At 40.8% G+C, this 15,354-nt stretch overlaps 1 protein-coding gene across 13 annotated transcripts in view; it reads right to left on the bottom strand.

Annotated features, from left to right (window-relative positions):
- VEPH1 (ventricular zone expressed PH domain containing 1) overlaps nucleotides 1-15,354 on the bottom strand; it is a 180,998-nt gene that overhangs the window by 121,421 nt on the left and 44,223 nt on the right. For all 13 annotated transcript variants that reach the window (XR_007358459.2, XM_075132162.1, XM_075132160.1 and 10 more), the window contains 2 exons: nucleotides 7,942-8,108; nucleotides 4,923-5,132 (listed from right to left, as the gene is read on the bottom strand). Coding sequence is in view for 12 of the 13 variants with exons in the window: in XM_075132162.1 (XP_074988263.1) it covers nucleotides 4,923-5,132; nucleotides 7,942-8,108 (377 nt within the window). In the remaining variant the exon portion in view is untranslated. The remainder of the gene's footprint in view (nucleotides 1-4,922; nucleotides 5,133-7,941; nucleotides 8,109-15,354) is intronic.

Raw genomic sequence — 15,354 nt, 5'->3', positions numbered from 1 at the left:
AGCAGAATGCCTCAGAAAAGTGGTTAAAGCAATACACATCTACTGGGATCTGTGACGCTCTCAAATGGGAGAAAAATGGTCTAATGGACTAAATACAGAACCTGAATCAAATGCCTCAGTTCTAATTACAGCTCTGCTAGTTTTAGGTTTAATTAGTTAGAGATTGTAAAGCTTTTGTGTGATGTGAGCTGCTAAGAATTGTCTGTAGAAATGAACAAATGCTGCATGGGATTGGTCAATATCAATTGCTGGGGAAGGTTAAATTTACTAGGTTCCCTAACCATGCTAAAAGGCAGCAACAAGCTAATTTTGGCTCACTCTGCCCTGCTAGCCTGGGTTTTTGACATTAATGGCAGATATACTTGCTGAGCTGAAACAGAGGTCTGATTTAATTCTCATAAGATTTGTTTAATTAGATCTAATTTAAAATGACCCAAGCTCTATTAGAAATAGTAAACATTATTTCTTCTTGTGCTCTTTCCACCATTGTGGGCAGACAGCTATTGCCTGTCTGTTGTGACACTATATACTGCAAATCAAGAGCCAAAAGACAGAATTTGCCCTATTGCAACAAGTGAAATCAAACAAAAAAAAAAGACTTTTGCTAGTATATTTCACTCAATCTATTATTAAACAAAAGTGACATTCTTAGACTAGAAGTGCTCATAGAGATGGTATATACACCACTTGCTGCCCCTCTCCCCATCACCACCACGTGCATTCTAAAAAAGTCATCAATTGATTTTCAAATACAGCTGGTTATACTGACACTTAAGCAAGGTACAAACAATTACATGGAGCCTTGATTTTTGGGCCCCTGCCTTCTGCACTGATTTATCAGCCCTCGCATGCTTAATCTCCCCATCAACCAACTGGATCGTAGAGGCAGAATACACCTCCAATCCCTGAACTCGTCCCCTGAACCAGAATCTAAATGGTCACAGCCCAATTTCCCCCTTCCTCTCCATCAGACTCTCGCCTTAAATAAAAGCAACTACCTAACCTAAGTTTATGGGAATGACAATTCCCCATCCATCAAAACAGTTGCATGAAGGAGCATTTTCCCATAAACTTCACTACATTCCTGGTGTGTTCTTATCACATCAATTTATCCTTTGCAACACTAGTGATGGACAAAACATAGCTAGATATAACTTGAGTCTGTCTGAAGTACACCGGAGCAGGCAATGTACAGTATAACAGAGACTCTGTTGGGTTAAGCCAGCTGAACTGCACCTTCATCTTGATGGCAAATCATTTATCAGAGCTTGCAGTCTTCCCTTCTAGTTCCGCCTATGGCTCCTTCCTCATCAAACATATTTATTACTTCAGTGTGCTGATGTCTGTCAGTAAGCTGTGTGACAATCTGCAGAACACAGAGGCACAATGATGCCTCACGATACAAAAGAAATATTTTGGGATGAAGGAAGATGGGTGGTAGGAGAAAGAGTATTTACTCCAGAGATTCTTTGTAGGTCAATATCACTATTTAGGACCCTGGAATCCTCTGTAGCTAAGCAAATGAAGATAATGATAACAATAATCAAATGTCATGTTTCAAGGCATAACCTAAGTACCTGCATGGGTTCAGGAAGTTTGTTTGTTTGTGTTTGTGTTTGATTTGTTTGTTTGTTTGGGGGGTGGCCGAGCACATGGTTTCCGTACTTTATGATATCTCTTTTCACCTTCCTCAGACATATTCACTCTACTGGTTGCAAGGTAGAGGACAAGATGAACCAAAGGACTGGAAGTTAGAAGCCTAAATACTTTTGTGGATCTGGGCCCAAGGTCTGATCCAGGAAGGCAAATCTTATGGTAAATTCCTAACGTAAGAATGTGGAGAGCACCTGCATGCAGGACATTTGTATTCTGTCTCCTGCGGTCTAGTGGCTGAATAGTCTAACTGCATCTTTTATTTAGATCAGGTAGTCACTGAAGAACACGCTGGGAGCAGCAGTCACATTAGGAAGCTCTGCGTGTGTGTGCGTGTGCGCACCTGCACTTGGTGCTCCTGTGTGATACAATAGCAAAAGTTCTTTTGTGCAACCTGTTTCCGTATGTTCCTTTTCCTGACTCATCTGCATTTATGCGCTCTATACAATCCGCATTATATTTCAATTCCTGAGACGGAACACACTATAGTGGAGTTACTTTAGTGTCTTTCCATATATTTGACCCCAGGGAATCAATTGCACCATAGAAATTATTCAGAAATATGAGTTTCTGTTAATATAATGTATATGTTTTACTTTTTCGACCCTGTAACCCGCTTGCAAGAAAAACTTATGGGAGGCGCTGCAGTACTGGGCCTAAGCCCAAGATGAATCACTGAAATAAACAATGATCTTTTAGCTGAAGAAAGAAACCTAAATGTCGAGTTACATTTTTAGAAAAATGAATGCTGTTGTCTCAGGAGCAAAATACCATTATGCTGATATTTTAATGGACAATTTGAAAATAAACTTCAATAAAGGATTTCAAAACATTTAAGTTGTTTCTTGATATTCCAAAGTTATTCTACTTCTGATCTATACAGAGAGGGTCAGTTGCTATAGCCTTACTCAGACAAAGTCCAGTTGACTTCAGTGGGAGTTCTGCCTTAGTGATCTCTGTGTAGGACGTGAGAGGAGACTGTAGGATTTATCTCTTACTGGAATAAACTAATCAGGTTATTGTAACATAGGCACCACTACTATGTTTGTGAAAATGTTTACATTTACTATGTTCCATGCAGGTTCTGTCTATAATCAAATTCTGTCACAAATCTAAAAATCTGAATCATTTAGCATAAGTTGTTTGAATTTAGCACAACATCAATTTTAATTTTACAGGCTATTGATTTGAAATCGAAGGAAAATGTCTATTAATAACTGTGAACGACATATAAAGCACATATGCACAGGAATGAATATAAAACCTCATTAGAATTTATGACATGCCACGTTTCTATCTAATGGCTCAGTGTCCTCAGAACACACCATGTCTTCTGAGTAGAGAGTACTTTGCAGGTTTCCGGTGTTAATCTCAGCAAGGGTTATATTTCTTAGTACTTGCAGACATCAGCAAAGTAGAAGAGCTTGTGCAGCATATGGGGTTGACAGTCACTCCACTATAAATCTAAAGATGGACTATGACAGAGATATTACAAAGTGATTGAACATACTATAGTGCTCTCCTCAACAAAACCCGATATAGTTAGTGATTTAGGGCATTTAAAACAGAAAACAGACCAAAATGTCTTTGTGTGTGTGAGTGATGTTACCCTCTATTGGTTGAACCACCAAGAAGATACAGGATCTACTACTATTGTTAATAAGATACCTGTCATTTAGGAGTGGAAGGACAGGGGTTCAGTCTCCATCCTCAAAGAGGGTATGTATGAAAGAGGTTTATGTACTATAGTTATCTCTGTAGTATACGGATTAGTTACACATGCAGTCATTTATTCACTATTTGCTAACTGTGGTCTCCATTTAGAATGACATCAAGATTTCATATTAGTGAGTAAAGCACTAAAATGGGTAGTCTTAATGGTGCAAGTTATTAGCATGATATGCAAAGTCATAATTCAGCCATGCACCTCCCAGTAGCATTGTGAGCCTAGATCCTTTTGCAGCATGCTGCGAGATTACTCAAAGGAGTGGGGCCCTGTAAAAAAAAATCATCTATGCTCACTCAGGCTGCCAGGAGAGAGGTGACAAGTACTGAATTAAAATCCACAGCATTAAAAAGTCAACTCTTACCCCCCCCCCCCCCCCACACACACACACCTCCCAACAGTATTGGAGATACTGACACTTTTGTCTGTACTTGAAAAAGGAAATGAGCTGGCAACTACAGCTAATGAATGACATTTGATGGCAGCCACTGTACCTTGTGCTATATCACATTATGGTCACAAAAGAATTCCTTTAGCTCTGCAAGCACACCATACAATACAACCCTCCCATCCAAACTTTCATGGACCTTCCTATTATACAGAGTTAAAAGACAGTGTACAGAGTTGGAGTTTCCGGAATGTGTTCCCACAAATTGACTTTTTATATGTAATAATCCCATTGGTCCAGATTCTGATCCCAGCTACATCAGTGTAAATCCAGAGTAACTCCATAATGTCCATGTAGTCATTCCAGATTTACATTGGTGTTCCTGAGATGAGACTCTGGTCCATCGTTCCCAGGGAACAGTTTCAGTTTAAGGACATGTGCATAGAATATCCAATTAACTGTGAACACACAGCCAAATATTTAGATTATGTTATCCAAATAAGTTCGTATTTTACTGCCTTATTAAAACAACATTGTGGACTGTTTATTTGTTTCTTAAATTTAACAACATACAAAGGCTGTAGATTCCCCCCGCCCTCCCAAATGCTCTGCCTTTAATTTAAACACTAGATATTGCAGTCTCACTTGGCTTTGCTATCTAAATAATGATCTTTTTGTGTTGTTATATAAAAGTTTTAAAATATGACTTAAGAAGAGAACAACTCCAGAACCCATAAACAGAAAAGGAGACATACTGCATCTGATGCACAGTCCTAATTCTTCTTTAGACCTTTATCTTTCCCTGCCCCCGTCCAGTAATCTTTTGTGGAAGATTGTCCACTTCCACACCAATTCATGTCTCCCTTCTTCAGGACTCAGTACTGTATCTATATTCCTTCGGATGGCTGGACATGACTGCAGCCAGCAATTACGACACCCTGATTGATCTCTTTTGCTATCGGCTTGCCTATTCACCCTAATGTTACACTTGTGACATAGTGTCTTATATGTACTTGGCAGTAATATTGTGAGTGTATACAAATTGGGAGGCTTGGTTGCAAGTCCAGAAGGTACTGAATGGGGCCTCTCATTTTTTACTTAGGGCCCAGCAAACAAAGGGAGGAAAACATGTTTTTAAAAAAATTAGTTATTTACCTCATCAACGTGCCCAACAGCTCCATAAATCTTTGCAGTTTGTCCAATGAGGCTTGGAAAACTCTCACCAATCTCTTTCAGCATTGGAAGAAAACTGGTCAACGTTACCGGTTCATAGCCTGATATTTCTATCAGTATATTTAGGATAATGTCATTATGGTTAGGGTCTCTTAAGTGACCAATTAGAAAAGGAATGCATTCTTTTAGCACCTATAAAATAAAAAGGGAAAATGAATCACAAATATATTTGTAATGGAGCCAAGACAAATACTGCATATGGCAGTGATAAAAGAGCAATTAGATTTTGATTTTGAACTATGCAATCCATTTTTGTAATATTAAAGATTTTCCACCTGTGACAATCTTCACATAGCGCTCCCACTGAGGTCAAGGGGAGTTCAGTTCCACACATGGAACAAGTGTGGGCTATTGCCTTAACTTCTACATGCATAACTGCAACATTTCATAATTAAGGAAATGCTTAACTGGTGAAAACCAAAACTTTCTCCTTTTGCTAATGCTATGTTTTATTGATTAAAACAATTTGCGAATCTTTCCAGTGAGGCAGTAAATTAAGGATTTGTAGAAATTCTTGCTTTCCCCAAGAGACTGACTAAAACTAGTGGCTGAAACAAAGACAGGAATAAGGGACAAGATCCTCATCTGGTGTGAAATGATGTAGCTCCATTTTCCTCAGTGTAGCTACAGCAATTTACAGCAGCTGAGGATCTGGTCCTTAAAACTGTGAAAGATCCAGTAAGCAGTACGCAGTATGGTCAGCTACAGCAGCATCAATATTCCAGTATGTGCATGTTACTGTATGACTATTAAGTGTCTATCAATATATATCCAAGTCAGAGTGACTGTTGTCATATATTTCAGAGTAGCAGCCTTGTTAGTCTGTATTTGCAAAAAGAAAAAGAGCACTTGTGGCACCTTAGAGGCTAACAAATTTATTTGAGCATAAGCTTTCGTGAGCTACAGCTCACTTCATCAGATGCATTCAGTTTATGTGATCACACACTACCATTGTAATGCATGTATGTGATGAGAAGTTGAATGTGACTGTTTCACTGGTGCATGAACTCTGGAGAGTTACTGCTCATAATAAGGAAAAATCAATACTCTGTCAACATAATGAAGATGTGCTGACAGTATAAGCTGTTAGTAATAATAAATAATACTTAGCACTTATGTAATGTGACATAGCTTCAAAGCACTGTAGAAACATGCAGTAGTTTAAAGATGGCCATGGTCGAGCATAGATAGTTACATGGATCTGGATTGAGTAATAAGGGCATGATCCTAAGTCCACTGAATTTATTGGGAGTCTTTCCACCATCTTCAGTGAACATTGGATCAGGTTTTTAAAGCATATTTGTATATTTCTTGGTTTAGGCATCATCTTTTCACAATGGCTCATCCCATTTTTACTAGGAAGTGCATGACATACAAAGTAATGTAGCACATAACAATGACAGTATGAATCATGTGAGGAAAGTGTTTTGACTCACAAGCAATGGTAAAATGGGACCCATTTGACTGAAAAATATCATGTTCTCAAAGGGAGTTACATTTCCTCTGTAACTGTATATTTATTATATGGTTTCCTTGGCTACTGTGGGGGCTGTATTAAACTACTGTTGATTTTTATGAAGATTTATTAAATGTGTGCTCTGTAAAGTAGCCAGCATTGTACCCAGTTCTAATGTTCTGTGCCTTATAAGTGTCATGCTTGTGTAAGTAGGTGTATCATTTTCAAAGCACAAGTTTTGCTCTAGTTACACTCTTGCTCACTCATATGCTGACACTAGTTCATTTTAACTAGACTTTAAATATTATTTAAGCCTTTTTCGTACATCCTTATCTTCAAAAAAGAAATGTAATTATGAGAAACAATACATAACTGCCAAAGGAATAACCAAAAGTGGTAGGAAATTTTAAGCTAAAATGAGATGAGTCAGGGTGGATAGTCTCCCATTTTAGATTCTTCATCCCTGGCCAGATAACAGTGCCAGCTTTAAATACCCCCAATAAATCTTTTCTGACAGCCTAAGGCAGCCTGTACAGATTCCATTAAACTTCCATGGACTTAAATTACAGTAATTAAAGAACATTTGCAAAAATCTGGCTCTTCGAAGGTTTTTTGCAAATATGTAGTATTTATAGCAGCATATTATAGCAGTATATTTATATTATGTAAAATAGTTACATTACATTCCCTAACTCAGTAAAAATGTCAGCATTCTGAACATTTTCCTGGCAATTTGACCATCTCTTTAGCAGAGCTGAGCAAATAATTGGCAAAAAGTAATTTATTTGACAAATTCAGTGTCCTTTTCTTCTTGCAGAATATCCATAGGAAGGTAGTAATTTCCTTGCATTTTTTCAACCAGCGTCTCATAAATTTACTACATGGATTGATCATAAATATTCAAAATTTGAGCTGTGTTGCTTAGTTGTAATTGGTTGAATAAGCAGCATGGTGGGGTTCCTTGCCTGTCTGACTGAGTGAACAAACGCGTCCAGCACACACATTTATCCATTTGAATTTAAAGTTCAATTTCCACAAATATTCATCCAGATCACTAAAGTGTGCTTTCCAGCACCATTTTTGTAGGTAAACCTCTACTGCTCAAATGTTTTCAGAGAGCAAACACAAAAGAGAGTGTGGCTGAAGCAAATTCATTTACCAAATCAAACAAATAGTTGGACAAAATGTTTGCTGCATTGTTTGAGCTTTAGTCCTGTCTAATAGATTTTCAGTGTGGGGGTCACGAACAGGTCCAACAGGGTCAGGATCACCTTCTCTTTCTTTATGGCTACTTGCAGAGAGTCCCAAAACCCTTTCTGTTGTCACATGGGAGCCTCCTGGTATGGGAAAGGTTGAGAACCACTGACCTGGTACATGCTGTACATGGGACATTTTACTGTACTGTCAGGATGTTCTGAACAACATAAACTCTCCAGAGAGTGAATAACCTTATTCCACTGGCAATGTCTGGTATTATACATTTACCTCAGGTTGCTTTCTCCTTGCCACTATCTGAAATAGCCGTAGAAGGTGGTGTTGTTCTGCTTGCTCTAGCTGAGACATCAGTGCTACCAGCTCTGTCAGATGGTTGTTAATTGTCTGTGGCCGCTTTTCATACACAGAGGGCAACACACGCAGCAACATGGAATTTCCTGTTAACAGAGTGAAAATAGAGAAATCCTGAGAAATATGTTTCAAAGCTTTATCTGCCATCTTGGCCTTTCTGATACCAACATCCCTATAGCTAGATACCTCCATACCGGTGTGGCATGTTAACAACTTTGAATTTCTGAGAATCATGGGGAATACAGAAAAACAAAACAAAGTCCACAGATGTACAACATGTATATTGGACCAAGAAACCAAAGAACAAATTACTGAAGGAGGAATTTCACTAAGTGAAGCAATATGGGGAAAATAGAAAACATTTCCTATTAATCATTATTTTCAGCCTTGAGTACAAGTACCAGTAAATGAAGACTGGCTGATGAGATCTCAGATTTGGGTGATATTTAACTGAGCCCTAAAAGACAGACAGAGTAAGTGTAGTTTTAAATGAATCTGAAACAGAATGCACAGTAACTATTTTTCTCTTTTGCTGAGAATAAAACACTAAAACAAAACAACCAACATATGGAAACAGTATCTGGTTATTTAAAGAAGTAAACGAGCATGAAGGTGAATTTGAACATAAGTGGTTAGGGTGCCATTTCCAAATGTCAAAGGGAAGAGATGAGAGAGTCAATCAGAGAGAGACATGCAAAATACTCTCACACATTTTCTAGTGTTTGAAGATGTGCCTGCACAATTTAATTTGAAACCAAGTCTCATATAGAAATGTATAACATAACAAGCTATACATGCCGGTCTTGGAATGTTTAAGTTGCATTTGCATGACATATGGAAAACATCTGCCTATCACTATATAGTATGGATCCACTCTCTAAATCCTTTAAAGTATTTAAAGTCTCTGTGGATTTGGTTTCCAATAGGAACTGGCATATTGGCCTCCTGCTTTTTCTCCCATTTTAATTTGTGCTTTGTAGCTATGGAAGATAAACAGGCCACTCACTGGATAGTAGAAATGGTTCATATGTGTTAGCTGAAAAGCCAGCAGTTAATACACTTTTACAATATCAAACTCACGAAAGACACAGTAAAAGCATAATCGAAAACTGACTATGAACTAAAAAACTAAAATGCAACTTTGAACAGCCTCAGGGTTATTTTTCATTGTGCCAGCTTGCAACCACCCACAAAGGCCATTACACGCACAGAGAATAGCTCAATGCAGCACCTCCAGCCATGCCCCATCTGGCCCCCTACTCTGGAGTGGAGGTAGCATAGAGCTAGTTACATCAGTCAGGAATTCTTGGTTTCCCATATAGGGCAATTTTAAGAGAGCAGAACAAAGGGGACTTGGCAGGGTCTAGGATATTACCCTATAATTATTCATCTGTGGTTACTGAAGATTTCTCAACCATCATCAGAAGTGATATGTTTTATATCCATCATACACACTAGGAAAATGTAAATCCCAGCTTGGTATTTCCCTCTCTTCCACTCTTGTGCAGCTGGAGGGCCACCCAACTTTCACTTTCTGCACCAGAGTTTGTTTCATGTGGTCCATGCTGTAAATGTTTGTTAACCAATTTGGAATCCTTCAGGATGAAAGGTTATAAGGGACAGTCATAAGAGAAAGGTATTTGCTAATGAATTATCCCAAAGGAATCAGCAGACAGAGAGACTAGTTCAGTTTTGGGTCATATTCTATCCACATTCTTCGTGCAAATCTCCCACAGATATTAGCATGAGATTTCAAAAGCACCTAACTCATTTAGAAGCACAAATCCCATTGTAAATTAATGGGAGCTGTGCTCCTAAAACAGTTAGGTGCTTTTGAAAATTCCACCCAGTTAGACTTGCACTGCAGATTAAGGGCTGCATGTGGCCTCTTTATTCTGTAACAGGCATACAGCTAAATACCAGACAATAAGGGCTACCTTTAAAAGTGATGCATAACATTGAGGAAATTGACCAGCATAGCTACAGCTGAATACCTGGTACAACTAGGCTGGTCAGTTTCCCTGTGTAGACAAGTCCTTACATGTTGGTAAGTGGCGCTAGCCCAGTTTCAATTTACATAATGATGGGCCAGAAGAGGACAAGTTATACTGACTTAAACTTCCCTAGATTTACCCTTGAGTTTGAATATGAACCTACATTTGTAATGATTAGTGTAAAGGAGTGTGCCAGCCTGGTGCTCACTTTTGTGGCTAAGGTTGGCACTGCAGCTTACTTTCTCCCAGGTGAGCATCAAACCTTCCCTGTAAAGGGAGCTGGGAGGTGAGAACCAAAAGTGACACACTGATAAAAAATAAGTGTGTTCCCTTTAATCAAGGGTAATAGCAGTTCAAGTGACCCTTAACTCACAACTCCTGGTATGCAAACTCCTCAAGCAACGTCTCTGAGTCTGTTCAGGTTAGTCTTCTGGAGCCTGGGAGAGCAATCACCACCCTTGGCAAGCCAGATGACTTCTGCTCCTGCTTAAACAGGTCAGTACTAAGACGGACCAGGGAGACTCCTTGATTACGTCTAGGCTGTCCTCACTGTAAGCTCCAGGCTGACCCTTGGAGGGGTAGTACCCTCCTTCACAAGTAGATTAAATAGATTATATTTTCTCCTCTGGACTATTTAGTTCTTACAGAAATAGATCCTGCATTCTTTCCACATGCACAATTCCTATTTACTTCAAGGGGAGTTTTTCCATGTCCAGGGAATGCAGGATTAGACCCCTAAACCCTACTAACTGGTCAAATTCATTGATGGTAACCTTAGGGAAGGATGAGCTTCTTATGCTCCTGGACAAAGAAAATTCATCCCAGCTGTGAAAAAGGGGGAGTGGAAGGAATTCAGTGGAGAAAAGACAAAGAACAACAGTGCTCGAACAAAAGGCTAGATAGCTGTCACAAATGAGGCCTGGTCTATATTTAAAAGTTTTGCTGGCATAGCTATGGGTGAAGCAAATCACACCTCCAATCAATATAGCTGTAGCTTATTTTGTTCAGGGAACTTGTATAAGCTATATCAGGAAGAGAGTGCTTTTGCCACTAAATTGGGTTTCCCAATATAGCTATACCAGCATACCCCGTCTAGCCTAGACCAAGGCTGAGATGTCGTGGGTGTGCCATCTTAAATCACAGCTTATTACTTGTTGATGATGTGATATCAGTTATCTTAATTAACAGTAAGTATGCAGTCTGGGGAAACAAACATTTTAAAATTCAGGTGCATTACAGTTAGTAACACTATGAGGTAGCAACTCTACCTGCTGTACACAGAGAGTCGAATTTTGCCTTGGATTCTATACATCTGTTTTAGTTATTTATATGGCCCTCATCACTGTAGTATCTGACTGCCTCTCAATCTTCATGTACTTAACTTCACAACACCCCTGTGAGGAAGGAACGTGTTGTTATCGTCATTTTACATATAGGGAAACTTTACGGTTAAATGACTTTCTCAAGGTCAGACAGGAAGTCTATGCAGAGTACGAGTTCTGCTTGGGTCTCCCAAGTCCTAGTCTAGTGCTCTAATTCCTGGAACTTCCTGCCTTTCACCCATGAAACCACTCTGAACTCAAAGGTATTGCCCAGGTGAAACTGAGGGTAGAATTTGGTCCAGTGATCTAAAATCATAATGAGAAATTGCCTGAGTATGTCCCTGACTAAGACAAATATAAAGAAAGAGAAAAGTTAAACTAGAATTGTCTAGATTATTTCAGAATAATATTTAAATGATCTCACTGGCTAGGTGTATGGAATTGCTTTCTAAATTACATTTACAAAACAATTGAATAAACTGAAAGCACAAAGTAGCAAACAATAGACACAGACAGGACAGTTTGTCCTTGCTCAATTTATAGTTTAAAAAGTAAATTAATCCATTGTTTTCTATTATCCTGACCTGAAAATGGTGCATTTAGTGCTGAATTTGTGATGCCTTTTTCTTGTGTGTGTGCGCGAGGGGTATAAAATACAGCAGCCTTTTTTTTTTCTCGAGCTCAGTACAGACCAGCAGAGGAGGCAGGCACTTGCCCAAGGACTTTACTTTTGTTCTTGCTTGTTTTGGTGGTCTCAGTCTAAAATAAAAGTCTGAACATATTGGTCTGCTCTCTGTGAATGGAAAAACATGACACTGGATATCATCATTACCCTTTTCTTCGAATTCGTACTCCCACTTCAGTGTCATGTAAGATTTTCCAAGCGGATGACACATTGTAAATTGCACAATCCGGTCAAAAACCACCATGCAATTAGGGATATTTTATGGCTGCAGTTAGGCACGGGAGAGGCTCATGAAGCAGCAGGAGCCCCCAGAGCAATGCAGCACATGCCCCATCCCACTGCGCTGGCCTAACTCCGCTGGCTGGCCTGGAGCCATGACTGCTTGAGAGTTCACCTTACCCCTTCTTCACTGGAGAGGCTAAGGCTAGCAACAGCATCCGTGTAGCCCCTTGCCTGCTCCCCGTAACATATTGTGTTTTGTCCCTGTGCCATGCAGCCCATGCACTCATCCAGCAGTGTACAGGACTTGTAAAAAATACACAATACAGCAGTTCGCTGTAAGTACAATAGTGATAAAAAAGAGTGCTTGGAAGCTGCACTATAGTGTTTTAAAACTAGTTCTATATTAGACTATTATTTTAATGTATATGTATGAACTGAAGGCAAAATTGTCATATGTGGGTGCTTTACATTTGGCACCTTAATTCTTATGTAGGCATGCAAATTCAAAAACACTGGCCTGTCCAATATGTTATTCACTTGGGTTTTTTATTATTTTGACAGTTATTTGTTAGTTGCATCAAGGTTAAGGTTAAGATTCTGTCATGGGTATTTTTAGTAAAAATCAGGGACAGGTTGTGGGCAATAAACAAACATTCATGGAAGCCCGTGACCTGTCCCTGACTTTTACTAAAAATACCTGGGGTGGGGGGGACAAACAGTTCTGCTAGGACTTATAACTACTCCAGTCTCGCTGCTGTTCCAGCCCCCGGGGGGCTGACCCAACCCCAATCGCTGCTTCAGTGGGCCAGGGACTGCTCCTCCAGCAGGTCCAGGGCTGGCCCCCAGTCAGCTGTTCAGTGGCCTCGGGACTGACCGCCAGTCAGCTGTTCTGGGGGCTGCTGCTCCAGGGCTGGCCACTGCTCTGACGGCCCCAGGGCTGACTGGTGGCCACCTGTTCTGGAGGTCCTAGGACTGACCACTGGCCACAAGTCAGCTGTTCTGGCAGCTGCTGCTCCGGCTCTGCCCCAGAAGAAGTCATGGAGGTCTGTGACCTCCATGACAGATCGTATCCTTAATTATGGTAGCTCCCAAAGGTGCCAACTGAGATCAGGGCCCTGTTGAATTAGGCATTGCATATGCTCACAGTGAGAGATGGGGAGAGAGACACAGAGTCTTGATGTTGACACAGCATAGAATTAAGCAGCAAGCTGCAACTTTTATTAAACTTTAACACAAGGGAGGGGAGCTACCCGCCCATCACTCATACTCTCCTATACCAGGCATTTAATTGGTTCCAGTGGGGAGGGTTTACAGGGCTCCTCACCATATAACCCCGGAACCAGATTACAAGGTTCCTTACCACAGAAGCCAGAACGTGGGGTAGGCTCTCCTTAGCCTATCCCCCAGGACTCAGTTCTCCGAGTCCTCCCCTCCACGAGGAGGACAGAGGGCGCAGCAGGGTGGGGACCTGGGCCAACAACAGCCACAAGGTCTGACCTCGGCCTGCAAAATGCACAAGGTCTCACCCTACTAACACAAGCCCAAGGCCCATCACCAAAATCCCAGGTCTTTTACCTCTGGGAACGCTTCATTTTATTCTGCTAAACACACTGGTAACTGGCCACAAGTTGCAACAAATCAACACAACCATCCCAATCCCTAAATTAGGAACCCTGCACATTCTTACTTAATCCATTGTGGCTTGCATGTTCTGTGAGGAAGGCAAAAAGCTCCCTGGTCCTCTGCCAATTGGCCCATGGAAGAAAAAATTCCTTCCTGACCCTCTGAACAGGTTATCGGCTAGACCATAGAATCTGTCAGGCTGGGTTCCCATTCCTAGTTCAAGTGGGTAAGGTAGGCTGCTGGAAAAGAGCTGAAAGAGGCTCCACATGGCTCCTGCACTGAGCTAAATCCTGGGAGGTGGAGAATGCTGACCAATCAGCACCCATCACCCCCAGCTGGACTCCTAGGGGAGAAGCTTCTTTGTCTCTTGGTGAAAGTCTCCTGCACTTGCCGCTGGGACTGTCCCCCGTTCACTGCTGGCCCCATCAATTTTCCCCGTCCATTGATGTGGGTAAGTGGCATTTCTGGTGCTTATGAAAAGTGTAACGTAATGACAAAGAATGCCCAGCGATTTGCTTACAGGTACAGGGTTACATATTGCCTTTGTTCCACATGCAGAATTCCCATTGATGTCAATGGACACTGTTATGAGAGACTCATTGCAGAACAGGACCCACAGAGTGCTGAGCTGCCACATAGTTCTCTCTCTCTTGCTGCTGAATCAAATTTTAGTGAAGAACAGCATTTAGTGAAGAGCCTGCCCAAGAATAAATACCTTCATTATATAGCAGGGTCTGCCCAATGTATTCTCCTCAGCTAAGATGGATCTTTTTCTTATGATTGCTGAAGATTACCAAAAGGGTCACAGAAATAATAACCAATAGCCAGACACCAGTGGATAGTAATACTTAACTTCATACAGTACATAAACAGACAGAAAAGGAGTACTTGTGGCACCTTAGAGACTAACCAATTTATTTGAGCATGAGCTTTCGTGAGCTACAGCTCACTTCATCGGATGCATACCATGGAAACTGCAGTAGACATTATATACACACAGAGACCATGAAACAATACCCCCTCCCACCCCACTGTCCTGCTGGTAATAGCTTATCTAAAGTGATCATCAAGTTGGGCCATTTCCAGCACAAATCCAGGTTTTCTCACCCCCCCCCCCCCACACACACACAAACTCACCCTCCTGCTGGTAATAGCCCATCCAAAGTGACCACTCTCTTCACAATGTGTATGATAATCAAGGTAGGCCATTTCCTGCACAAATCCAAGTTTTCTCACCCTCCGCCCCCCCCCCTCCACAAACTCACTCTCCTGCTGGTAATAGCCCATCCAAAGTGACCACTCTCTTCACAATGTGTATGATAATCAAGGTGGGCCATTTCCTGCACAAATTTTGCACAAATGGCCCACCTTGATTATAATACACATTGTGAAGAGAGTGGTCACTTTGGATGGGCTATTACCAGCAGGAGAGTGAGTTTGTGTGGGGGGGGGCGGAGGGTGAGAAAACCTGGATTTGTGCTGGAAA

Source organism: Caretta caretta, chromosome 9, assembly GCF_965140235.1.
Source record: "Caretta caretta isolate rCarCar2 chromosome 9, rCarCar1.hap1, whole genome shotgun sequence".
Taxonomy (NCBI): domain Eukaryota; kingdom Metazoa; phylum Chordata; order Testudines; family Cheloniidae; genus Caretta; species Caretta caretta.
Note: the sequence above shows the minus strand (reverse complement) of the source record. Positions and strands in the feature narration are given on the sequence as shown.